The following is a 27,314-nucleotide window of genomic DNA, read 5'->3' on the forward strand; positions in this document are numbered from 1 at the left end:
GAGAGGACCCCTAGGAGTAGCTTTCTCCTGACTACCTGCTGTTTCCAAAACACTGGCCAGACATTAGCTGCACACGCTGCCAGGATCAAACGGAGGCCAAAAGCCACTGCTTATTTCATGGGGACTCAGAAATTAACTTTAACCAAATTACATTTTTGCTCTCAAGATTTTTTATTTTAATAAAAGCTCACAATCAACTTGAGAAAAAAATATTATTTGAACAACTAAGCAGTCATCCAACAAGACAGTAAACTGTCCTTCCTTTTCTGCCCTTTACAAAACAATTTCTTTAAGCCCTCTATCCTTTAGAATTCATCAGATGAATAATATAGAATCACAAATACATCTGTTTTTATTCCTTAAATAAAATTCCCTAGCTTTGAGGGGAGGAGGCACATGCTCCTCGTCACCTATTTTTTTGAACTTTTTATTTTGGAATAATTGCAGAATTACGAAAAAAATCACAAAAATAGTATGAAGAATTATTGTACATCCTTCACCCAGAGTCACCAAATGTTAACATCTGTTAACACATTTATCATTCATTTTTTTTCCCGTTATACACACACACACACACACACACACACACTCTTTTCCTTACATATCTGGGGGTAAGTCGAAAACAGGATGTACTTTACCTCTACATACTTCAGTATTTCCTAAAACCAAGGTAAGTCTCTCATGTAATCACAGTACAATGACCAGATCTGAAAATTAACATTGGTAACAGTATCATTATCTAATCTGCAAACCTTACTCAAATTTCACCAACTGTCTCATTTATGACCTTTACTACAAAAGAAAAACTTTTTTTTCTGGTCCAAGAACTAATCCTGCACTTAGTTGTCACGTAGTCTTAGTTTCCTTTGATCTAGATAAGTTGATCCACTTTTGTTGTTTCTTGACCTTGACACTTTGGAAGAGTGCAAGCCATTTATTTCACACACTGTCTTTCAATTTGGTTTGTCTGCTGTTTCCTCATGATTATATCCAGGTTGTACATGTTGGGGAGAACATCACAGAAACGATGTGCTGTTTTCAGCACATCATACCTCAAGAGGCACATGATGTTTGATACGTCCCCCTACCAGTGATATTAATTGTGAGCATTTGGGTAAACTGCCAGGTCTGTTCATTTTGAAGATATTATATTTCCCACTATAGTATCTCTTCGGGATATACTATGAAACTATGCAAATACCTGTTGCTCATCATATTTTCACCCACTAATTTTAGCATCTGTCATTGATGATTCTTACCTAAACAATTGGGCACAAATGGGGATTTTTCTACATCAATTAAAAATCTACTGTAGAAAAGAGCTGTGCCTCTTCCCCCTTTTATCTTTCTTATCTATTTATGTCAGTATGACCCCACGGACTCTTATCTTATTCCAAGGGCTTTAATCCATTGCTACCATTATTTATTTTGTTGCTGAAGTTTTCCCAGGTTGGCCACTGGTAACCCCTTAGAGCTGGCTCCTGTGTCTTTTTAACATATCATCATATTACTTTCTTATACAAGATGTTTCAGGCTCATCTTAACACTCTTCTGGAAATCAGCCATTTTACCATGGAGTACTGGTTCCATTTATGAGACAATGGTATTTAAAAAATAAGATCTGGGTTCTTGGTATGCTCATCGCTATGGGTGTCAATGTTTCCATGACCTCTCAGCAGGCCAGTGGTTCTCAATCGAGGGTGATTTGCCTCCCTCCCTCATGACATATAGCAGTGTCTGGAAATACCTGATTGTCACAATTGAGGGGACACTACAGTCATTTAGTGAGTAGAGGCCAAGGGTGATAATAAATATCCTACAATGTGAAGGACAGCCCCCCCACACAACAAAAAATCGTCTACCCCAACAGGGCTAAAGAAACCCTGAGCTAGAGATTATGTGTATATATGTACACACAAACACACACGCACACAATAACATCTGTACACTTATTTTTCAATCTATGTTAAAAATCACAAGTTTAGGGGCACCTGGGTGGCTCAGTCGTTGGGCGTCTGCCTTCGGCTCGGGTCGTGATCCCAGGGTCCTGGGATCAAGCCCTGCATCGGGCTCCCTGCTCCACAGGAAGCCTGCTTCCCCCACTCCCAGTCCCCCTGCTTGTGTTCCCTCTCTCACTGTCTCTCTGAGTGTCAAATAAATAAATAAATAAATAAAATCTTAAAAAAAAAAAAAAATCACAAGTTTACACTGATACCTCGTTTCAACTCCACACCACAAGGTTCACTGTATCCTCATCCATGTCCACATCTATAACTTCTTTCTCTGACAATGAGAAATGTCACTCATCTTATCCACAATCCATGTATTTATTTCCTCAATCCCAGAATACACATAAATTGGTTTCAGAACTGCTAACCCATGAACTAGGAAAAACAAACCTATTAATGTTTGTTTATACATGTTGTATTTAGCTTGAGGGTATCCAGTCAAAATATGGCTAAAAGTTATTTAAGGCTAGATTTTTTTTTCTCTCCCCCCTCCCTACCCCTGTTCACCATGATTATTCATACAGTACTATCCATTTGTCTCTGTTTGTACTCCACTTTGAGTTTCTTCCCCAGAATATTAATTTTATTTTGAAATATTAATGTCAGAATTCTAAAAGTAAAATCCAAGAAGTCTCTCCCTTTCATTCCTTGTACTTTGTTTCCCATCCCCCAAACATTTCTCCCCGATCCTCCCTCCACACCCTGTAAATACACCATCTTATTAGTTCTGCTCTTGTGTATGTTTATGTGTTTCCAGAAATGAGCAGATACACGTATATATTCTTACTTTCCCTAGTCATCCACCAATATCTATTCTTTTTCCCTTAATAAGAGAAACGCTACTTTTTAGCTTAGTATATGGCCCCCTTGACATCTACATTTCCCATCTTCCTAGTAGCTATGTACGACCACATGATTAAATGCCAATAGGATGGGAGGAGAATTAAAGGTGCTTTCTAGGTTATGCCCTGGGGGGGAAAAAAATGGGTGTGAACTCCCCCTGCCACCTTCCTGCTGAGGCTGGATGATGGGTATAAAAGCAGCCACTCTGGGGCCCCCAAATGAAAACCATCTGCTGTGAATCTAAGAGTCTCCTTACCAGCCCTTGACAATCTCCTTTTGAGACAATGACAATGGCAGAGAAATTAAATCGTATCTTTCTTAGGTCACTATGTTTTTTATTCTCTGTTATAACTGCTTAGATTACAGCCTAACTATGAAGGTCCTCAGGTAGGAAGAGGATAGAGCATCCCAGGAAATGAAAACAGTGAAGGAGGAAGAACAAAGGGAAAGGGGGAGTGATGAGATAAAGTGGTGTAAATGACCACAGAGTCACAGGAATGCAATGGGGAGACATTAAAGAGTTTTAAGCAGGGAAGGGATCATTAGGATTGTACTTTAATGTCTACTTTGTCCATACTGAAGAATGGATTGGTGCAGATAAAGAGTATATACAGAGAACCCATTCAGAAAGCTATTACACTGGGCCATGACATACGTAGTAGCAGCATGGGATGGCAGAGCCAAAGAAAGGGAAATCAAGTCAGAGGCTATTTAGAGGAAGTGGATAGACCCAGCCCCCTCACAACGCCTTTGCAACCACTTTTCTGAGCCCAAGGGCTCACCTTCCTACCAGGTACTTCAGGGACTCTGCACCCACTTCCAGAAGGATCAGCTTCTTTGGCCATTCCTCAGCCTTAGAACATCAGCTCATCCAACTACTCCCACCTCCCCAAAATACCTCTGCCAATTCTTTTCCAAGCCACTCCACAATATTTTCTGAGATGGCTACTCCACGATCATCAGTCAGGTATACTGAGGGGTATTTTCAGGGAACATTCCATCTATCATCTTGCCTCACCTGAAAACTTCAGTGCCCCCAAGGACCTCACTTCTCCAGCAGCCCTCACATACCTCCTTGAGATCCATGTCATGACACGTTAGAACATTTAGATTACAGCCTAACTATTTCTAGAACATTACCTCTTCTAATCCTTGGAGAAACTTCTTTTTCCTTGAGGTTTATTTTATCTGGTCAAAAAATCTTCTCCAATTCCCTGTCATCTACCAACTTCATCGTCACAACCCAGTATTTGCTGCAGAATTTATGTCACTCGACTTATGACCTTCCTTCGGATCCTAACTCCTGTCACCTTGTGTGGATGACTCAGGCAACATCCTCACCACTCAGCCCTTAGGATCTCATTTCAAATAATCTCCTCTCTTACTTTAGCCACCTAGTCCCAGAGTCACACCGTGAAATCATCTAAGGTTCGCTAACTACACCATATTCAAAATCACCAATTCAAAATAAATTTCTTGTTCCAAATGCAACCCCCACCTCTCCATCTCATTTCCCAGGTGCCTTGACTGGACCAATATTGAAACCTCCAATCTAGAATGTGAGACATTTTGCAAGTCAGCTCCCCTGGACTCTTCTGAAGAGTTAATGAAAAGAAATCCAAAAAGAAAAAGAGCAAGATAATAAAGAGACATAAATAAAATCAATGTGTAAACTCTGACTGGATTGTGGATGGTATTAAAAAAAGATTAAAAAAAAAAAAAGACAGTTCTTTGCAGAATTGAAGAAACTTGAATACGGACTATACATTAAATGATATTATGAGATTTCTGTTAATTTTCTTGAGTGTGATAATGGTATTGTGATTCTGTAGGAAAGTGATCCATACTGAAATATTTAGGAGTCACGTGTCATGACGTCTGCAACTTTCTTTCAAATAGTTGAGGAAAAAAACAAGAAGGGAAGGGAAGGAATAAGAGGAGAAAGGAGAAGGCAAAGAAAGGGAGAGACGGAGGAAAAAAAGATATAGAAAAGCTTAGCAATCTAGGTGAAGAGCATACAGGTGTGCAATGTACTATTCATTCAACTTTTCTCTAGGTTTGAAAATACCTAAAATAAAAAGCCTGCGGGGAATGTATCAAGAGAAAACAAACTTCTGATAAACCTTTTGAGCGAACTATATATATATATTATATATATATTTATATAATATATATATATATTTCAATATGATGTGTATACATCCACATCTTTCTCTATGCTCATCCAAAAACAATAAAGATATTGTAGGATGGGAAGGTGGCTTAACTAACATCAGACTGCACCATACCTTACTCTGCAAATTGCCTTCCTACTTAATGTAAGGACATGTTTTCAAGTACCAGCTAAGTAGTAACTTACACTGAAGGTGCATAGAATTCTTTCAGTCCATCCATTTGGTGGACACTTCAGTTGGTTAGAATTTGGGCTCTGTAAACAATGCTGTCATAAATGTCCTCGTTAACATTACCTCACAATTCAGTCTTTTAATTCTGTAGGATAAGATTCCTAAAGACTGAACAGGTAGGTCAAAGAGTATGCACTTTTAACATCCGATGCCAGATCATCATCCCAAAAGATAAGAGCAAGTCATACTCCAAACACTCCCAAGTGTGCCCATCCCCTGTATTTCCCCTCCACAGTGAGTTATCAGTCTTTTAAAAAATGCTGCCACTCTGGGGAGCCGTTCAAAGGAAGCACAAAGTGAGGTACTCTCAACAGAGTCACATGTAAGTCCTAAGACAGTGCTCACATTACTTTCAAAGAACCAAATACAGAGGTGAGGAAAGAAAAATACTTTTTTACTCCACCATTACAGCATCTATGAATTCACGTTATCTTTCTGTCTGTTTCATATCAAGTTTATTAGAAACTCCTTGAAATAGGGATATTATCACTCATTCATTAATTCATTCAACAAATATTACTCACCTACCATGTGTCAGGCACTGCTAAGCACTAATAATATACAAGTAAACAGGATAAACACCATCACTGCCCTCACGCACCTAATTTTCTTATGAGATAATCCAACATTTAGCAACTAGACAACTAATATTTTAATTACAGTTATGGTAAATGCTTTGAAGAAGCAGAACAGGGTGCAATGAAATGACATATCAGATAAAGGGCTAGTATCCAAAATCTATAAAGAATTTACCAAACTCAACACCCAGAGAACAAATAATCCAATCGAGAAATGGGCAGAAGACATGAACAGACACTTCTGCAAAGAAGACATCCAAATGGCCAACAGACACATGAAAAAGTGCTCAACAGCACTTGGCATCAGGGAAATATAAATCAAAACCACAATGAGATACCACCTCACACCAGTCAGAATGGCTAAAATTAACAAGTCAGAAATCGACAGATGCTGGTGAGGATGCGGAGCAAGGGGAACGCTCCTACACTGTTGGTGGGAATGCAAGCTGGTGCAGCCACTCTGGTTATGGAGGTTCCTCAAAAAGTTGAAAATCACGTTGTTACTAAATGGTGTCAGGACAGGATAGGAATCCAGGCCTGTCTGATTTCTTTCTATTGTATCACAGTGAACCAAAAGCAGAAATTTCATATTAAGCATGGAAAAAAACTATCTGCTCAATGAAACACATTTTATATTACATATGATACATATAAAGTTAGGAGAATAACAGCAAGCCTACTAATCTGTATTTAAGTCACTTAATTTAAAAATGTAGTAACTAGGGGCACCTGGGTGGCTCACTCGGTTAAGCATCTGCCTTCAGCTCAGGTCATGATCCGGGACCCTAGGATCCACTCTTGCATCAGGCTCCTTGCTCAGCAGGGAGTCTGCTTCTCTCTCTGCCCCTCCCCCTGCTCATGCTCCCTCTCCCTCTCTTTCAAATAAATAAATAAAATCTTTTTAAAAAATAAAATAGGGGCGCCTGGATGGCTCAGTCGTTAAGCACCTGCATTCAGTTCAGGTCATGATCCCAGGGTCCTGGGATCGGGCCCCGTATCGGGCTCCCTGCTCAGCAGGAAGCCTGCTTCTCCCTCTCCCACTCCCTCTGCTTGTGTTCCCTGTCTCGCTGTGTCTCTCTCTGGCAAATAAATAAATAAAATCTTTAAAAACTAAATAAAAATAAATTAAAAATGTAGTAACTAGTGAATATATGATGTAGAGTAAGTAAAATGGCATTCATTTAAATATAAAACATGAAAGTGTATTCTATAAATATGAAGGAGTATTCCTTTCAGAAGCCAGAGTAGCATACAACGCTAGTATTTTGACAAACTGCCCATATGCCATGCCACTACGTTACATCAAAATTTAATAGAGATGTGATTTGACAAAATATTCTTTGTCAAATTGACTACCTCAAATTCATGAATTTACCACTCAAGCTCATTAGAGCAAAACCCAAATTGACCAAAATCTAATTCAACAACCAGAATAAAAATTACAAAAATACTCGTTGGGGGTAGGAATCTAGAAAACTCTTACAAATACTTTAAAGGCCTCTGGGAATAATATCCCCAAGTACCTTGTTTATGTCTATTTGTGTGTAGTTAAACACACAGAGACGAACACCCAAACTAGTTGTGGGTTTCAAACACACATTTGGGGGGATATTATTTCTAAGGAAAATAGACCCTTCCAGGCCTACTTAACCAATATTTAGAGAAAAAATGCTGCTTATGGTGGAACTTGGCAGAGTTAAAAAATATATTAAATACTCCACAATTAAAGCTAAAAAAGAACTAGAGAATGAGCTAAAAAGAATGTGAAGAGGATTTTTCAAAATGTGTATATGCTTTGGATACTGATGTTACTGATAATTTTTTTTATTACATCTGAGTTCCCTTGAGAGCTTACTGTTTTCTTTCCATTAACAAAGGTGAATCACGAGCCCATAAGGTTAGATACAATCACTGTTACTTGTCAGTTAACAAATGTTAAGAAAAGAGAGTGACAGTAAAAGGAAAAGGAGGGAAGAAATTTCTCCAGATCCAACAAGAGAAAAAAATGAGGAAAAGTGAGGACTGGATGACTATTTTTCACCATAGACAAAAATGAGCAGAGAAATGTAAAAATAGTCTCTAGGGGCCCCTGGGTGGCTCAACCAGTCAAGCATCTGACTCTTGATTTTGGCTCAGGGGATGATTTCAGGGTCATTAGATGGAGCCCCGTGTCAGCATGGAGCCTGCTTGGGATTCTCTCCCTCCTCTCCCGCCCCTCCCCCCAACTGGCCACCACCCCATCCCACCACTCACGCTCTCAAAAAAAATAAATAAATAAAGTCCACTCAATTGTCCTGAGCCACTACTGTACCATTGTATGAACTGTTTACTGCACAAAGGCACTGGGTCAGTGGTGCAGAGTAAGGGTTTGACATGCTACATTGCTAAGCTGGGCTCTCTGTCTCAGGGCTGAATACACCCTGAGAAAAGAGCACTTTTTCTAATTCACACAAAGTTGTAGTCCACTTGCCAAGCCTTCTGACCTACAGGCTGTGTCCCCTTGAAGGGAATCTTTTTGAAACTGCATAAAGCTCTGTATGGGCTTGATGGGGGCCAGGTACTCATACTCCACCACTGTTCTAACCCCTCAGCCTCCAAATTTTAGCCTCCTAGCTCCACTGTTTTAACGAGCCATGAAAAAACAGCAAAACTACCCAGACCAGTCCTTCCCATGGAATGTTCTTAGACCCACACTATTCACTTACAACGCAAAGTGAACTTATATTTTACACTTTAAATTTAATGTTAAACTCCATTTTTCTGAAGTTGATGATAATTTAGGCTGGACTACAATGAAATGATCTTTTCACGACTAATGAAAAGTTGCTAATACAATTTACAACATAATTTACTCCTTAAGGGGAGTAAGGATAACTTTGATTTCATTATTTAAATAAAATGGCTGTGAGGCACTTGGCTGGCTTAGTCGGTGAAGCATGCAACTCTTGATCTCAGGGTTGTAAGTTTGAGCCCCACACAGGGTGTAGAGATTACTTAAAGATAAAATCTTTTATATATACATATAAAAGTAAAATGGTTGCTCCTAATTCAGTTATTGCTTTACATCCTAAAGGCTTCTAGAATCACACTTTCTTAAGCATTAGTACTGACCTGTATGTACATGAGGTAACAAAATTGCATTTGCTAGAGAATATTTTATAATTTGCTCTTATAGACACAAAGGGCTATTCCCTCTACTCCCAAATTAGTCAACTGCAGGTGACTGTATTTTATATCTCCATGCATTTTCAAAGTTTCATCCTACAAAACATCATCGACAACGACAAAAGACGATAAATAGCTAATTTGCTGCACTGGCCAGTAACAGACTTCAGAATATTAGAACCATTTTCCATACAGTACATAAAAATACTAAATGCTCATCTAGTAAAGGTCATGAATCATAAGGTTAATTAAATAATTGAAGGTATATACGTAGAGTATAGGGCTGCTAAAGAAAATGAAATACCTATTCTTAATTAGTATGTCAGTTTAGATCAAGTTTTTCTTATTTCTATTTAAACACATAGTAACCACATTTTCTACTGAATTCCCTAGCGTTTTCTAGAACTGGACACCATGTACAATAATAAGACCCCAAACGTTTGTTTTCACCTCGAATAACGTAATTATCCAGTGCATCTTCCATTCTCTTCAGTGCTTCAGTTCTATCAGAACCATATGTGATCAGCTAAAAGCAAACAAACAAAAAACAATTTACACAGGTATCTATAAATCTATCTAAAAGTCAAATAATTCATCCTAATAAAAATCAAAATATTTCCTAACAGATTTCCCAGAACATCTTTTGAACCTTCACAGTGGTTCAGTTTGTAATATAAAGTATGGCAATTAAGATTTTTAAAACTAAATAAATATGAAAATCAAGCTATTTCAGACATTTCTCCTATATTCACTATCACAGAAAAGAGCTATTTGAGCTTAACAATGAAATAAAAGCAAGTATAAAAAGTTTAAAAGGGAAGATATCAAAATGTGAACATTATTTGGGATAGAATATGAAGATCTGTGATAGGGGAGGATTAGGCAAGATTTGTTTTTTCTCTCCCTACAAGAATGTTGTTTCCAAGTTTGACACCCTGCTTAGCTAGCTTTTACACATAACACAGAACAGAAGCAAAGGGTTCTTGTATTAGAAAACCAGAAGGGTCTTCCTATTCTATATGACTTTCTGCCTATTTAGAGGAATCCTAAACAAATAAGCAATAAGTAACATTTTATTACTAATTTGCTTGCTAGTAAGACCTTAAGTACTCATAAAATATTTTTCTCATTATTACATTAGTCAACGTGTAGTGTGCAATTACTTTAGTACATTCCATCAGTTCCTCAGTATCAAGCCAGCCTGAAAATTTATTTGTAGGCCACGTTTCTGAACAGAAATGTATTCATCAAAAATGGAACATCTACTAAAAATCAATCTATAATATTTTTGTTTCTTATTTTTAAACTAAATAGTGCTCCCCTAACAACCAAAATATCTAAAGTTCACTTTAATAATGTTACTATAAAAACTTAAGGGAAAAAAGATAAATAAAAATTGGTTTGCTTGCTGTAAGCACATCACCTTGAGAAAGGGTTTTTAGTAAATTCTGCAGTCAGAATTCTACATTTTATGAGATCTTACAATTCTAACAATCTAAGAATCTAAGCAGCATTGTTATTCTGGAAAGTCAAATTTCAAAAAGACAGGTGGACAAAAAGACATCTTATACTCTTACATAAAATTTAATTACGTGCAATCCCCACAAATTACGGATTCATAAAAATTGAAGAAAAATGGTAAAAAGTACTCCAAAAAACATGACTTATCAGCCCAATTCTTTGATATGGCCTGCCATTCATACTTCTATCTCAGGCATTTTTCAGGAATGACCAAATAACAACTTAATTCATCCTCACTGTATGGGCTGTGTTGGCGCCACTGGGTAGGTAGCTTTGTTACTGTTGGGAAAGGGGATCATCATTCGATTTGAGATTTGACAGGGTGGGAAGAGCCACTCACTGACTTGAATGGGGAGTGTTACAAAGTAACATGGTATTGAAATTTCTCAAGAGGAAGAAAATCTGCTCTGCTTTCACTTTTCCATCAGTGCACAATTACTTGTTTAATTATAGCACATGATTCAGAGAAAAGCTCCATTTCAGATTTTTTTAATTAAATACTTCCACTGTCTCTTCAGAAGAAAAACGAACAAAGCTATTAAGAAATCAAACTAACTTTTGAAATCATTGGATCATAATAAATGCTAATATCACTTCCTGGTTGGATGCCGCTGTCAACCCGGACCTGGGAGAAAGAAAGAAACGAAAGTGACTTCATATCGTGCAGATATTTTTCTCACAACAATTTTCATTTCTAAGGAGCAGATGGATAATTTAATCTCAAGTAACTTTTCAGCTTCCAGAAAACAGAAGAACGATCTAAACTATATAGAGACCGGGCGCCTGGGTGGCTCAGTTGGTTAAGCGACTGCCTTCGGCTCAGGTCATGATCCTGGAGTCCCGGGATCGAGTCCCACATCAGGCTCCCTGCTCAGCGGGGGGTCTGCTTCTCCCTCTGACCCTCTTCCCTCTCGTGCTCTCTGTCTCTCATTCTCTCTCTCAAAAAAAAAATCTTTAAACTATATAGAGACCAAATTATCTTGATCTGTTAGTGTGTAGTATAATGTATTTTTTGTTCTTTCATTAAACAAAGGAACTAAGAAACCTCAAAAAAATAACAATACTACGACTTTATATATCACTATCCTGGGATGCATTTGTAGCTAGTTGATGGTGTCTTCCAACTGAAGCATGGCATGAATGATGCCCCTTCTAGGCACACTCCCCACTGTACCCTTCTGAGAGCTCCAGGGAGGACCCCAGTCAAGCCAGGCAGCAGGACTCAGGAGTTCTGTTCATCAGCTCTACAGGAACACTGGTCCTGCGGCTTTCATGTCTATAACACTTTCCTTTTTTGCCTTACCCTCTCAACTGTACAACGTTTTTTCTCTGTTACTGTTAGTCCCCCGAGACTTTAATGTTTACACAGCTTTTCTCATAGCTTTGCTTTGTAAGGACACAGCCCCAATTAGAGTTCTGATTTTGCGATTTTCATGGTGGAAAAAAATAGCTCAAGTTCAAAATATTCTTTTGAAGAGTCTGATTGCTGTTAACCAGCCAACAAGTTAGTTAGTACATCGCTGATTCTTGTTTTCCTCTCCCAGTTTGATACCAGCAGTAAGGCACAGAGGTTAGCCATGTAAAACTTTTAAAATGAGCAGTTGCTGAGGACAAAATATTTATTAAATTATTGTGCCTAAGTTTTGGAATCTGAAGTATTTAAATGTTAATCAAAATACTTAAGACTGTCAAGCATGTCCTAGGGGTCTTGAAGATAGAGGAATTTAATCGAAGCTGCTAGAACAGCAGGACTTTGATGCCCAACATTGTAAAGGGGTGGGAAGAGAAGAGCGGAAGCTCACGTAGCTCGTCACCTGTGGGAAGAAGCCTTCCTAATAAACAGCAGCTCATCTGTCTGCAGCAAGGCAGAAAAAGGTCAACACAGCGGCTGTTAGGCCTTTAATATTTTAATTTAGGCAATTATCAAGGGACCACATGTAGAACCTCTTGTCTAGGATATCCACATGAGGGTATGATGATGGCTTTATTATACGGTGACATCAAAAGATAAAGCATAGTTTCATTCTCTTAAAAAAAAAATCACACTACCATTATTCTCTTTGTAAGGCTTCGGAAGATAACATTGTAACATACCCAGAGTGCTTTTATCTCTGTATTTGCAAACACAAAAGTATGGGTATTTGTATTTACATTCACATTCATGTATGAAAATCAATTTTAAATGAAAGTCACTCCGCACACTTAAGCATATCTTGGCTTTCTATTTTCTGGAAACATACTTTAGTTCTATGACACTATGAAATTCACAGTGTTTATAAAAACTAGAAAAGAATTAATGGGACAGCTGTGAAAGCAATAAAATCATAATCTACTCTCTCCCCATATTTAAACAGCCTCCAAACGGCAGCTGGCAACTAACTTACAGAACAGAAAAGAGCCTTCTGAACTTCCATTTTCTTAATTTTAGTAGCAAAAAGTCGAAGAGTTCATTTTACCTCCATGTATTGTTATTTAAAACCAGAGCATGCTTGCTAAAGCTGTGTTTCAATTGAGACTGGTGCAAATTCTAGAATGTCTGACTTAAATATAGCCTATTTGCTACAAGGCTAGTGTGGAACTCTGCTGTTCAACCCACTGGTCAAATAACATAGACAATAAAGATTATTTATTACTTTCTTCTATAGTGCATAATTTAAAGTCTTAGTTACCTTGAACACCACCATCCTAAAAGTTAAGTTACCCAGGGCTCTTGGATATAACCATGTCATCTACTAAAATTATGATCACAGAAGGTATGTCATTTTAATTTACAAATACATGGGATAAAATCAAGAGGTATTATACGTAATCAACACACATCGCTAATCAAACACATTTCATTAGCAAATCATTTCCAATTTAAAACTGTAACAAAGCATGAAGACTCTGACTTATAATTTCCTACTTATATAGCTTTTTTCAAATAATCATCAGCTTTTATTTCTACCAATGAATTAAAGGTCAAACTAAGTCACCATTCCTCTACGGAAACAAAGGCTACACAAAAAAATATATTTAGCTTTAAGAATAAAGTCAAATGGAAATGTAACCAAATTTCTGAGCAGAACAAAACTGCAGTCTGAAAATAACAAATTTACAAAATGTGGTGATCAAAGATTTTTTTTTTTAAATCTTCATCAATGCCATGGAAGTAAATTTTAGGCTTAAAGAACCATGTGAAAAGTACAGCCTGTAAGTTAACTCTGAAGTATGTATTTTTTTTTTTTTAAGATTTTATTTATTTGACAGAGAGAGACAGAGCGAGAGAGGGAACACAAGCAGGGGGACTGGGAGAGGGAGAAGCAGGCTCCCCGCGGAGGAGGGAGCCCGATGCGGGGCTCGATCCCAGGACCCCGGGATCATGACCTGAGCTGAAGGCAGACGCTCAACGACTGAGCCACCCAGGCGCCCATGAAGTATGTATTCTTGTGACAAAAAAGGTAACAGCCAAAAAGAGTTTCCCAAGTGAAAACTGACTGATCTAGTTAAAGAGGCAAGGAGGAAAAACCACACCACCACCACCACCACCCAGGCACCTGTGTATGAGGGTCTCAAGCCATTGCTCAGAAACCTCTGGCATAATTTAAATGTCTTTCTTCTGTATCAACGGTGGACCGTGTGAAACTATCAGCCGTCTCCCACCCTTCATGCTCGATTCACCTCTCTCCCTCAGTCCAACTCCCAGCCCGCAATGTCTACCTGACAAGTGACAGCCCAATCTGATTAAATGCTTCCAGGGGAGGGGACTTGTGGGCCTCCATGACAGGCCAAAAGTGATCACCATGGAGATACATAATTACAGCTGTCAACGCATCTTCTGTCCTGCTGACATCAATTTGATTGCTCCCAGCAATAATGATAGACAAAGCGTGGTGTGCACTCTCCCGCACCCAATCACTTTATCTATTCCTTGGTCCATTTAGCTGACATGCAACATTCACACAAGCAAATAACAGCAGTAAGCAGAACATTTAAGGCATTTTAATTGTTTTTTTCTTTCTATGGATGGCTCACAACTGCAAATGTTATTACATAAAACTCCTGCTGCAGCATTAATTGAAGAAAGATTTGGTGGGACAAAGACTGTAGGGGGTATAGTTTGTCCATTATCACTTGTACTTTCAACAGGTCTCACGTTTGAAAATTGCAAATTGCAAAAACTTGCGAGGGCAAAATGTTTGACATCCTGTTAGCTATTACAACATGGTGAAAACTTCTAACAACTAGAGTAATCATTATGAATTCTTATTTAATACTTTTTTGTTTGATTAAAAAAATGTTTAGATATGTCCCTATGATACTTGTTTTCTCATCTGCTATTTAATGTCACATAATGCCTGTTAAATCTTTACAATTTTTTTTTCTGCCTTCAGGCTTTGAACACAGCATGGAGTCTCCCAGCCTAGAAAGGGTCAAGTCTCTTCAGAACGCATATGGGCAAAAACAATTTAAAAAGTGAAATAAATCACATATCCAATAACATCTTCGAATTTAGAATCCTTCCTGTAATCTTTCACCATCTTCATGCCAGTAATCAAACTGAATAATCATATTCACAGATGGTACAGCCTTGTCATCCACTAGTTAACATAATGTCACATATATATGCACTTATTACCTTGATTAAGAAAAAGGGTATGTCCTTGTTCTTTTTATGCAGCAAAAACTATTTAAAGAACAGCTATTAAATATAGAAGAATTAGGAATTAAGTGGACAGTGATCACTTTTCCTTAACTGGTAGAAATACGTACTTCTTAAAGTCCGTGACACTTAATAGAATGAGGCATACTTTGTTTTACTTAATCCGCTTCCATTAAGGGGCTGATTTTGTGCTTGAATTTTTGACATCTGACTATACAGGGAATCTGGGTTAGATTTAGTGAAAAGATTAAAGTGTAATACAGGAAAGTCATTTCCCATTCTTAGGATTCTCTGATCTTTCTCAGTACAATTTTCAAAAGAATTGGGAACATTGTAAACTATCATTTATTTACAAGTCAGATGTCTCTGGACTTCCCCTGTGAAATGAATTCTGACTTTCTTATGTATCACAAAGTACAAAATATATTTTTAAAAACAACAAAAAACTGCCATTCCCCAGGAATTTCACTTGTCCTTCAATTTACACCCTTTAGTGTTGACATGCTTTAACATAAAAGTATGACATAAATCAAGATTTTAACCCCTCACTTGGTATTACAGCTTAATGACTTACACCAGGTAGATGTATTGGTTCTTGGTACTGAGACAATCTCCCAATGGACGGTAAACCAAAAGACTTGTAGGGGTCCTGAAAGTTCAAAGGAAAGGAAGCACAGTCTTTGAAATATAAATCAGCAAAGTAAGGTTAAATATTTATACAATGAAGAAGCATTTATAGATCTATTTTCAATATACAGTATTTACCAAATCACAGATTTCAGAATATTATAGTCTTATACTCACTCTAGACTACTTAGACAAGTATTTAAAAATCAAACAGAACTGTAAGCAGAATTTAGCCTGACCTTAGTCATACTTTATTGAAATTGGTAAAATTCCAACATTTTATAAATCTTCTTAGAATGCTTTGGGCAAAAATAAAATAACCTAGGCGATACATCAAAACATCCTCAAGTGCAGAACAACAACTGTAGTATGCTAAAGATGTTTTTCTTACTCTCAATACAGTTCACATATGGTAAAATTGGAGAATTTTAGTTCTTCAAATAAAGACCTGAAAGAAACTTTGCATGTGCTATTAGATATGTGCTCCATTTGTAAATATCTTAGATCATCAGAATAAATATTAAATAAGTTCAGTGTCCTAACAATACCACTTAAAATATGATAAAAGCAAGAATAACCAGGCCAAGTATATTCTTCTCAAGATCCTTAAAAAACATTTCAAAACAACTTCCAGTATTCTTAGACACAGATACTATTAATTTACTTTTTGTTTTGATAAACTTTGAATTCTAAAAGTAAAACATAGTATAAATGTTTCCTTGAATTATTTTAATCATTTGAAAAAAGCATTTTCAGATACTGACTGCTTTATTATCTAATTAATACAGTTATAAAATAGTATAAAAGTATTGGACTGACCGTTTAGCAGTAAAATCCATAATTAAAATTATGAATGAAAGCTTTGCAATTTAAATTTTAACTGCTACTTTCAATGTAAGCATAAGGGATAAAATTATTAGAAAATAAACTTGCAAAAAATTTAAATAAATATTGAATCAACAACTCATGTGTACCCAGGGTGGGCTCTAAAAAACAAACAAAAACACAGAAATAATTGCTTCTGTTTACTTCAAATGTGATTTGAAAACAAGCAAACAAAACAAAAGCCATGGTCCGTTCAAGCATACTGAATATTTAACAAAAGCAAGAATATTTAACGAATGCTTTGTTGCCCCTTAAACTGACTGGTAGCTATTTTTCCCATCCAGAAAAAATACATAGAACTTAATTAAACTCAATCTTTTAAAACTATTTTGAATTATGTCAAAACTGTCTACCCTTTGTTCCAGTTGGATTCTGTATTACATAAGCACATATTCGACACCAGTTATGAAACCCTAACTTTACCTTCTCTTTATCTCTACCTGGTCCCATAACTCTGGGACACAACCGTCATCCTTCCTCTCAACATCATTCATTTTACCTCAGCATAAACCCGACATTCAACTGCCCAGCCGTTGATGGGAATATCAGCTTGTCTGTGCCTAAGAGGGTAACCCTTGGCAACACGGATCATTTCTTGGACTAGATCCAGGCCGGTAATGCATTCTGTGACGGGATGCTCAACCTGCAAGGCCAATATGAGCCCATCAATAGGTGTGGGAAAAGGTAAATAAACAGAAATAAGCAAGAACAAGTTCAATAACTTCTGGGTAAAATGAGGTTAATTATATTTAACATTCAATCACTTTAAAAAAACTAAGAGAATAAAATTAAACACAATCTCATACAAGGCATGATTTAAAAAAAAAAATACCTAAAAGGTATTTGTAAACTATCTGTATTACTTGTTTCCATTTTTAATTAGATGTCATCTGGCAATGTTTAACACTTTCAATTTTGAAACTACTTCCTATCTGAAAGTTAAATATTTAGCTGCAATCCTCCATATGGCTGATAATCAACCTATTCTGCTACACTTAGCATGGCATCCACAGAGGCAGCTTATGATTTTCCAAAGCACTAGGCTAGCGTAGTCTCACCCAGTCTCATGCTTTCACTAACCTGTCCTGACAAGCAACCAGATTAGCGTACTCTTACATCAATGCAGTGTAGCAGAAAGGAGCAGATGGATCCTGCAGGTTGTTTTCCCTTCAGACTTACACGGGGAGTGCTTAGCATGCACAATAGCAAAACTGAGCCAGTGAAATCACTCTGCTTTCTCAGCAAATTGCTGATAACTACTTTGGATGATGCTGTCATGGGGATCCCTGGCCTTCCATACTCACACATGGGATACACATGTACAAAAACATGCACTGACAGAGAGAGATACTAACAGGGATACACATCATTATGAATTTGTTTGACTGCTTACAAGTTCCTAAACTTATAAAGTGAAAATAAAGCCACTTACAGCACTGATAAAGAGCAGATGATCTGTCTGTCACCGAAATCCCTGAATAAGTTTTAGAAATTTAAATAAAAGTTTGGCCACATCTGCTGTTTTAATACCAATTTCTTTTCTCATAAAAATTAAGCATGTTCTAAATGCACTTCATAATAGTTTCTTTATCATGACATGTCTAATTTCATACGCTCTGACACGGGAAAAGGTCAATGAACAAAAGAATTGTCTTCCCATCTTCAACTACACTAATTGAAGGACAGGACTTAGTCATTATAATAATCTTGAAGCTTATCAGAAGCAGACAATGCCATGGTCTTAAAAAAAAAAAAAGCTTTGTAAAAATAAACAGATGGCATCCATAATTAGCTCTGTGTGTGTTATGAGTTTGTTTACAGTTTCAACAACATTTTAAGACATTTTGACATAATTTTAATGACAAATCATCACTAAAATAAGCATCTACCCTTTGTAAAATAAATGTGACACTAAATAAAGATCTTAATAGGTAGTTCAAAAAATAAATTTTTGAAAGCAAGATATGGTTTTTTGAGAAACAAGATTCTATATGACAAATATAACAAGAAAGGAACAAGTGTAATGCCCATCTCTTATTGCTAGAAACAAATTTTATGTGAGAAACCATCTTACCACTCTATTCAAAGTGAGCCTACTGTGTGCCAAGGGCTTTAAATCAATATTATTCACACACCTCGTTAGGTGAAAAAATAATTTTAAAAGTTAAGTGAATGATTTAACTCTATTCTATGATTAACTCCTTCTATGTCTAGTGCCCAGAAAAGTACGCACTATATACTAGGCAAATAAATAAATATTGAATGAATAAACAAGCAGCACAGAGCCACATCTAGAGTAAATGGTAGAAGCAGGGTTGGAATTCAGGTCACTCCAAAGATGGTACGACATTCCTATTTTCTTCGTGGAAAAATGTATATAAAAACATGTAGTAAATTGGGGTGCCTGGCTGGCTCAGTCAGTGAAGCATGCAATCTTTGATCTTGGGGTCATGAGTTCAAGCCCCACATTGGGTGGAGACATTACTAAATAATAATAATAATAATAAACAACTTTTTAAAAAATGTAGTAAACATAAGCTGCTACATAATTATGAGCTGCTGTCTTCTATAAACCACAGTATTATGTAAGTTTAAAGACAGGGGCGGCACTTGGGTGGCTCAGTTGGTTGAGCGACTGCCTTCAGCCCAGGTCATGATCCTGGAGTCCCGGGATCCAGCCCCACCATTGGGCTCCCTGCCTAGCAGGGAGTCTGCTTCTCCCTCTGACCCTCCCCCCCTCTCGTGCTCTCTCTCGCTCATTCTCTTTCTCTCAAATAAATAAATAAATAAATCTTTAAAAAAAATGAAAGTTTAAAGATACAAATTATTTATAAGGCTCTGTTTTACCTTAGAAGATGTCTCTATAACTGTGTAAGAAAAAAATACATTAGACTCATTATTGAATGGAATCCAAAAATGGACCTCTTTACTGCAACTTAGAATTATAGAACAGAAACAGCACATTTTACAATCTAAATTAGTGAGCTGCAAGCATTTCAAAATAATATAATTAAGTAGATAACTAGAATAATAACTAGCTGCTAAAGGCAAAATGATTACTTGCAGAATTTAAAAAATATAACCATTTAGGTTCAGATATTGTTAAAGAAATCTTCCTAAACACATTTTAATAGAATTCTGAAGTTATTCAACTGGATGGTATGAAACATTTCCTTTAGATCCTGCATTATTATTACCAGGAATCTTGTAGGCGTAACATTGTTTAAATAACCATGTATAGCCCCATTTCCGAGAACTTGGAAACAGGTCCCCTCTGCAAGTCAAACTCAATACTTAAGAGATGAAAACAAAGGGGCGCCAGGGTGGCTCAGTTGGTTAAGCGACTGCCTTCGGCTCAGGTCATGATCCTGGAGTCCCGGGATCGAGTCCCACATCGGGCTCCCTGCTCAGCGGGGGGTCTGCTTCCCCCTCTGCCCTCTTCCCTCTCGTGCTCTCTGTCTCTCATTCTCTCTCTCTCTCAAATAAATAAATAAAATCTTTAAAAAAAAAAAAAAAAGAGATGAAAACAAAGATATACAAAGAGACAAAACAGCTCCCAGGCCAAAATATAATTCAACAGAAGTTTTAAAAATATCTTTAAAAGGAGGAAAAAAAAAAAAGAAAGGAGAAAGGAAGGGAGGGAGGGAGGATCAATGGAAAGTGAAGGTAACCACCTGGAATGAAAGGTAATACAAAGGAGGGTCAAAGTTTGCTGGTAGGCTGACAAGTTCGTCTTGTTCCACCTAAAGGAAAAATCTACACAAGTCTAATGCCAATAAACGTATATTCTGAGGGCTGTTATGTGGAAGGAAGAAAAAATAAACAAGGTTTCTGTGTCATTTCTATTTGGGAAACATTGACTTCAACTACATTAAACATGTGCTTTTAAGAAAGACTCCTAAGACTCATTAATCTGTCACAATGCTTTGGGATTCTCAAGAGGAGGGTATCTTACGGTACTTATTTAACCCACACCCCTCCTCCTTTTACAGGATATCCTTATGGGTTGAGAATTCCATGGAACACACTTTTAGAAACAATGTCTTAAACATTCAAAATACAAAACCGAATTCCCTTATTGTGACTATCCTCACCAAATTTTTGCCAACCTGGCTTCATACATAATATTTTTTTACCCAACAGAAATGGGTGCTAGTTCCAAGAAGTATATGAATAAGGGATACACTAAATAGTATGATTCTCCATTTGAAGATCAGTATGTTGACATTCTAACAGATAAATCTTGTGATTTAGTCAACAAAAGACCTAACCCCCACCCCCAGCCACACACACAAAAAATCACACGTTGGAAAAAAAGAAAGAAAAGAAAAGAAAAGAAAGAAAAAGAAAAAACCCAAAACAAGTCAAAATTTCTGAATTCTCAAAGACAAATCTCTGGGATCAGTAAGGCAGTGTGCACTCTGCAGGGTCTATTAGTAGCTGATAAATCTGTCTGAACTGGCAATGCCTCTATCTTTCCATGAATGTTTTGTTCAAATAGGTAAAAACAACTACAATCATGATATGTCATATTATGGAACATAATCACACACAATCATGCTACAGGGAGTATATATAGTTCTATATGCCTATATCAGATGGTCACAAACATCCAACTTTTTATTAATCCATTTGCTATTTTAATGTAGTTTTGTCTTCTTGATCACCATCAAGCTGTCACTAATGTCAGTGTTTGTGTTTAGACCTTTGGCCACTGTTTTCAAATATATTTGTTGCTTTAAATGTATTTGCCCCCAAAAATAAATAACTGAGCTTATCAAATGCAACAGTGAGGTATATTTGGTTTTGCTTCCTTCACCTCTGAGTTCTTAATGTATCAAACTTCAATAGTGATGAACTTAGAAAAACAAATCTCTCTGGCATTGTGCCTGCCACTGCCACCATAATCTTTAGCCTTGGCTAACTCCTCACTAAATGCAAACTAGGAAGTATCTAAAACTAGTGGGTGAAAGTATAATGAGATATTTCCAGGTTCCACGTATCTCCCTATAAGATACCTTATTGACAACAGAGGGAAAAGTAGTAACTCGACAGTAAAGAAATGCGAGAGACACCACCTTAACCAAGCCAACCACAGCAGTAATGGGATAAACATGCTCAGAGAAACACAATACATTCTCTGTAGTATACCTGCCAATGAGCACAGCCTCGATATAATCATGAGAAAACAGACAAATGCAAAATGAGAGATGTTCTATAAAGTAAAGGGCCGGTGCTTATGAAAAGATGTAAAGACCATAGTTGACCCAAAAAAAATACATAAAAGACTAAGGAACTATTCTAGAAAGAAAGAGGTATGACAAGTAAATGTAATATAGGCTCCCAAACCAGAAAATGTGTTTCTTTTATTATAAAAGACTTTAATGGAACAACTGGTGAAATCTGAATATGACCTCTAGACTGGATGATAGGTAATGAGTAAATGTTAATATCCTGATTTTGATAATGGTACTGTGGTAATGTAAAAGAATTTTCTTGTTTTTAGGAACCACAAACATATTTAGGAGTAAAGGGACACCAGGCCTGCAATTTACTCTGAAATGTTTCAGGTAAAGAAGACAGACACAGATACATAGATACAGAGAAAACAGGTAAAGCAAATGTAAATGTTAGGGAAGGGTGTTCAGAACATCTTTATAACAATTTTGCAATTTTTCTCCACATCTGAAATAATTTCACATAAAAGTTAATAGAAATTAAAGCAACATCACTAGAGTTTGTTTTTATATATAATAAAATATTACTAAAATAAAGATAACTGATTTGATCAACATTTTCTCTTCAAAATCCACTGTTAAATAAAAATAATCAACAGCAGATAATTTGTTCAATAGCTTTTCTCTGACTTAAATTTGTAAATATTTTGTGTTTAGGGTGCCTGGGTGGCTCAGTTGGTTAAGCGACTGCCTTCGGCTCAGGTCAGGATCCTGGAGTCCCTGGATCGAGTCCCGCATCGGGCTCCCTGCTCGGCAGGTAGCCTGCTTCTCCCTCTGACCCTCCCCCCTCTCATGTGCTCTCTCTCATTCTCTCTCTCTCAAATAAATAAATAAAATCTTTAAAAAATATATGTATTTTGTGTTTATTTCCCTAATAATTCCTAAGATTTTAAGAACAGGTAACTAGGTGACAGGCAAGTTTTCCTCCTGGGAAGCAAGATTCAGGCAAATTCTAATTATACACTTAAGTTAGCTTCCAATGAAAACACTGAGGGAAGTTCCAAAGAGAAAAAAAAGTCACAAAAAGTGCGGAGAGAAGTCAGATGGAACAAGTATGTGTAAAGTCGGCCATTAACACAGAAGGAGAGTGTTGAGAAGCATTGGAAGTCCCTTATATGGAGGAATATCTGGCTCTGTCAGCTCGTGATTGGTGGCCCAACTGCCTAGTCAAAGCAGAAGCTGTCCCCAAAGCTAGAAGACCCAACAAACATGCTGTAACTAACATCCAAATGGCACTGAAATTTACAAAATCCCTCCAAATGCACGAACTTGTTCCTCAACATTCCACTGTCACTTTATAGGGAAGGCATATGAGATACAAACATGAGGTATATGGTGAGTGAATATTAAGAATATCTAATATTCAAATAATGTTAAATTAATATAATTTTAGGTAACATCTTTATTAAATACATCAAGTCTAAACTGACAAATATTACAAGGCTTGGTTTGGGAAAGCTACCTTTGGTAAGCAGAACTTGTCTGACTCAACTCAACAGAGCAGTTTAGGTGTGGTCACCTGTTGAAGATACTGTCCTGTTATATAAAGTTGAGTTTCATAATGGTATTTGGCATAACAGGTCTCTACTTAGTTTGTTGTTATTCCAGCCTGAAAGGATAACTTATGCCATTATTTTTGGTTCTGCTCTTTCAGTTCAGAGTACTGCTTTGTCCAGAACAGAATCTAACATATATCTATTAAAATTCTGAAGTTCTACCTCCTAAGAACACAGGATTTCAAAATAAAGATCTAAAGTTATTAGATTTTGATCCACAGGGCTCAAAGATAAAAAGCACATTGGGAAATGGGCCCCAACATACCATTCCTGTAAACTCACCTTGAAAATAATGGCTATGTTTAAGGGTGGCAGCGAAAACTGAACAGATTCTATTACAGAGCTTCCCTGTTGACCCCAACACAAATAATCAGATGAAGAAAGGATAAGGAAACTGTTATGGGCTGAACTGTGTCCCCCCTCCCCGCCCCCAATTCCCATGTTTAAGCCCTAACCCCTAGTACCTCAGAATATGACTGTATTTGGAGATAAGGGTCTTTAAAGAGGCAATTAAGTTAAAATGAGGTCATTAGGATGGGCCCTAATCCAACATGACTAATGTCCTTAAAAGAAGAGATTAGGACACAGACAATACACACATACACAGAAGACAGACCATGTGAAGACACAGGGGGATGATGGCCAGCTGCAGGCCAAAGAGAGGGGCCTCCAGAGGAAATCAACCCTGCAAACGTCTTCATTTTAGACTCCTAGCCTCCAGAATTGTGAGAAAATACAATTTCTGTTGGTTAAGCCACCCTGTCTGTGGTATGTTGATATGGCAGCTCTAGGAAACTAATCCAGGAACAAATTTGAAAAATTAAAATCTAGGTAAGAGTACGGAACTCGGGGCGCCTGGGTGGCTCAGATGGTTAAGTGTCTGCCTTCGGCTCAGGTCATGATCCCAGGGTCCTGGGATCGAGTCCCGCATCGGGCTCCCTGCTAGGCGGGGAGCCTGCTTCTCTCCCTCTGCCTCTGCCTCTCTCTCTCTTTCATGAATAAATAAATTAAAAAAAAATTAAAAAAAAAAAAGAGAGTACGGAACTCAAAGACCCAAAATAGTTTACAACATGCTTTAACACAAAAACCTAACTGAAACTATCTGACAAGTTTACCTATTCACATCTGTGTAATAAAAACTTCCTCAACTTTCTAATAAGACTCAATAAGTATTAAGGAAAAGTATAATATACCCCACTTTGTATTCTCACTTTCCTAGGATACTGACTTCAAATATTCCAGAACATCCTGGTTCTGGCTTACTTAGGCCAGTTTGATAATCCTGGCCTCTATGACTTAAAAAACAATCAAAAAGGTCCACTTCAGCCCAAATCTAAAATGTCCCTTTGATGCAGTTTTACAAATTAGTCACAAATCCATTTCTCTGTAATTTCTCCTAATTCCACCAATTATTCTTTCAATCAATGCTCCAACTCCAAAAAGACCAAACTCGTTTAGTATGGATGGTCCTGAATATTTTTAAAATCCAAAACTGCTCTGAAAATAGAACACGATATTTGTTCAGTTATAGCCAACTCTTAGAAACCAGAATATGGGTTGCAATAATTTTTAATTTTTAAATAAGTGAAATAGCAAAGGGTAAGAATCAATTTAGAGTTTCTAAAAATCCTTCTGGAATATAAAGATCCCACATGGTGCAGGATTATCTGATGGGAGGTGGGGTGTCTGGTCTCCATAGAATTTCAACAATTCCATTGCACTTTTTCTTCCATCCCATCACAAAAGTAGATTCCTTCTTCATTGTGGCAATCATATATAAGCAACTGACTAAGGTCTAACAAAAGTGGGAAATTCAGCCCTCTGTTCTTAAGGATATGGAATAGCCAGATGACCACGCCTGGGCTCCTAACTACCATAAGACGTTATTCCTTTCTACTGAAGAGTGTTCCAACTCTAATAATCTTTGTAGATTACATAAAGGCTGTTTTTCCAAAGCACTAAAATCTAATCATAACTTACATTTGGAAATAAACAATTATACACACACACACACACACACACACGAATTTGGAAAGGTATACTCAGGGTCCTAACATTAATCTTAGCACAAGGGCCTAAGCAGAAATAGCTTATGAATTTAACACTTTTACCAATCAGTTTCATTTTTAGAAGATTTCCATCTCCATTTTTCTCTTAGACTCTTACACAAACACCCTTATGATAAAAAGATATCTTTCAAAGTGGTTTATTACAAGTATGTTTGTTCATTTATAACAATTTTGCAGTTAACTGACAAAAGAATAATAAAAGAAAGTTATTAATTTGTAGCTCAGTTTGCCATCTGAAAAAACTTGACTACTGGCAAGCTTTACTAATAATGACAACAGTAACAGTAAACATGTTAACCAATATTTAACAAACATAGCATGTGGAATATTTACTGGTGACAGTCTCACACTCAGGAAGAAGAATGAGTGCTTAGTCTAAACCAGGCACTTTCCTGAGCATTTTACATGAATGACTCTGTTAATGCTCACAATCCTATAATGCACTTGCCACAGTTACTGTCACTTTATAGATGAGGACAGTGAGGCATAGCGAAGTTAATTAAGGAACTTCCTTATAGTCATACAACTCGGAAGGAGTAGAGCTAGGATTTACTTGCACTAAGTCAAAGTAATGGATGGTTGCAATTAATGAAAGCAATGACTAAAGGAGTTCCCCATTAGTCAGCTCTGGTTGTTCTGAACCACCTTAGGGTCTAGAACCTCACTAAATTTCTCTCTAGAAAAGCATGTACCCAATTTCAGAGGGTCCACAGACTCCCCCAAAGCTCATTAATGAGATCCAGATAACCCTGGTTAAATATTTCTGCTTTGGGAAGATGGCAAAACCAGTATGATTCACCACCTCTCCACTCCAAATCCCACGGTCGCTATTCCCCCAGAGTCAGTGAGTATCACAGGATACTGCAGAGACATCTGGGGGAAAGTGAGACCCAATGGCAAGTACTGGGCTCTGGGCTCTTGTCTCTCATAGGCTGGGGGAAACCCAGAGGCCAGCTTCAGAGATCTCCAGGGAAAGATGTGAAAGAAGAGGTCAGGGAGTCAGTTTGGCCTGCAGAGATCGATGCAGCCTGAAAACAAAGTCACTAAAGGGTCCAAAAGAGTCCCTGGTCACTTTGCTAAGAAATCCAAGTAGTTAATAAATATTAGCTAGATTCTGCCCTTGAGACCAAGACAATGCTAAGAGATATATGCTCTTCCTGACCTCAGGAGTAGATATGGTTGTATCTTCAACCACTCAAAGGACTGCTGCCACTTCGAATATTACACCAAACAGCACTCAGTACCAAACCCAAAATCAACCACAGTAAAACCATGGCAAGTGGCTTACCCACCAGAGACAGGGCAAGCATTCAGAATAATGACTACAGACACCCAAGAGAAACAGAGCAATTGAGGAACGGGGGGAAAAAAAATCCAAAAAGCAATAGGGCAATAAGAAACTTTTCAAGAGTAGCCATACATGCACATACCCCCATACAGAAGGAAACTTTCTGGGATAAAATAACACGATTTCCCAATTATGCAGTTTAGCTGATTACTTTAAGGAGAAGACGATCACCATTAGAACTCAAATTAGTAGCCTGGAAGAGCAACATAAAGAGTTAATATCAAAAAACAGAACACAAATACAAAACGAGAGTAATCATGAGCGGGAGGACACAAGCTTCAGAGGGCTTGTCCAGTACACCTAACCCACAATAAAAGGAGTTCCCAAAGGAGAAAATGAATAGATGAGAAAAGGAAAGGAAACAGTTAACAGAAAAAAACTTTCTCTGAAATGAAGAAACAGTTAAATCTGTACACTTCAAAGAACACC

At 37.3% G+C, this 27,314-nt stretch overlaps 1 protein-coding gene across 3 annotated transcripts in view; it reads right to left on the minus strand.

The window, feature by feature from the left end:
* Positions 1-27,314, minus strand: part of PCCA (propionyl-CoA carboxylase subunit alpha) — a 402,470-nt gene that overhangs the window by 200,180 nt on the left and 174,976 nt on the right. For all 3 annotated transcript variants that reach the window (XM_035003107.1, XM_035003106.1, XM_035003108.1), the window contains 4 exons: positions 17,175-17,318; positions 15,738-15,812; positions 11,078-11,146; positions 9,451-9,526 (listed from right to left, as the gene is read on the minus strand). In XM_035003107.1, the coding sequence (XP_034858998.1) occupies positions 9,451-9,526; positions 11,078-11,146; positions 15,738-15,812; positions 17,175-17,318 (364 nt within the window). The remainder of the gene's footprint in view (positions 1-9,450; positions 9,527-11,077; positions 11,147-15,737; positions 15,813-17,174; positions 17,319-27,314) is intronic.

This window comes from Mirounga leonina, unplaced genomic scaffold, assembly GCF_011800145.1.
Source record: "Mirounga leonina isolate KUSES-001 unplaced genomic scaffold, KU_Mleo_1.0 Mir_127, whole genome shotgun sequence".
In the NCBI taxonomy this organism is placed as follows: domain Eukaryota; kingdom Metazoa; phylum Chordata; class Mammalia; order Carnivora; family Phocidae; genus Mirounga; species Mirounga leonina.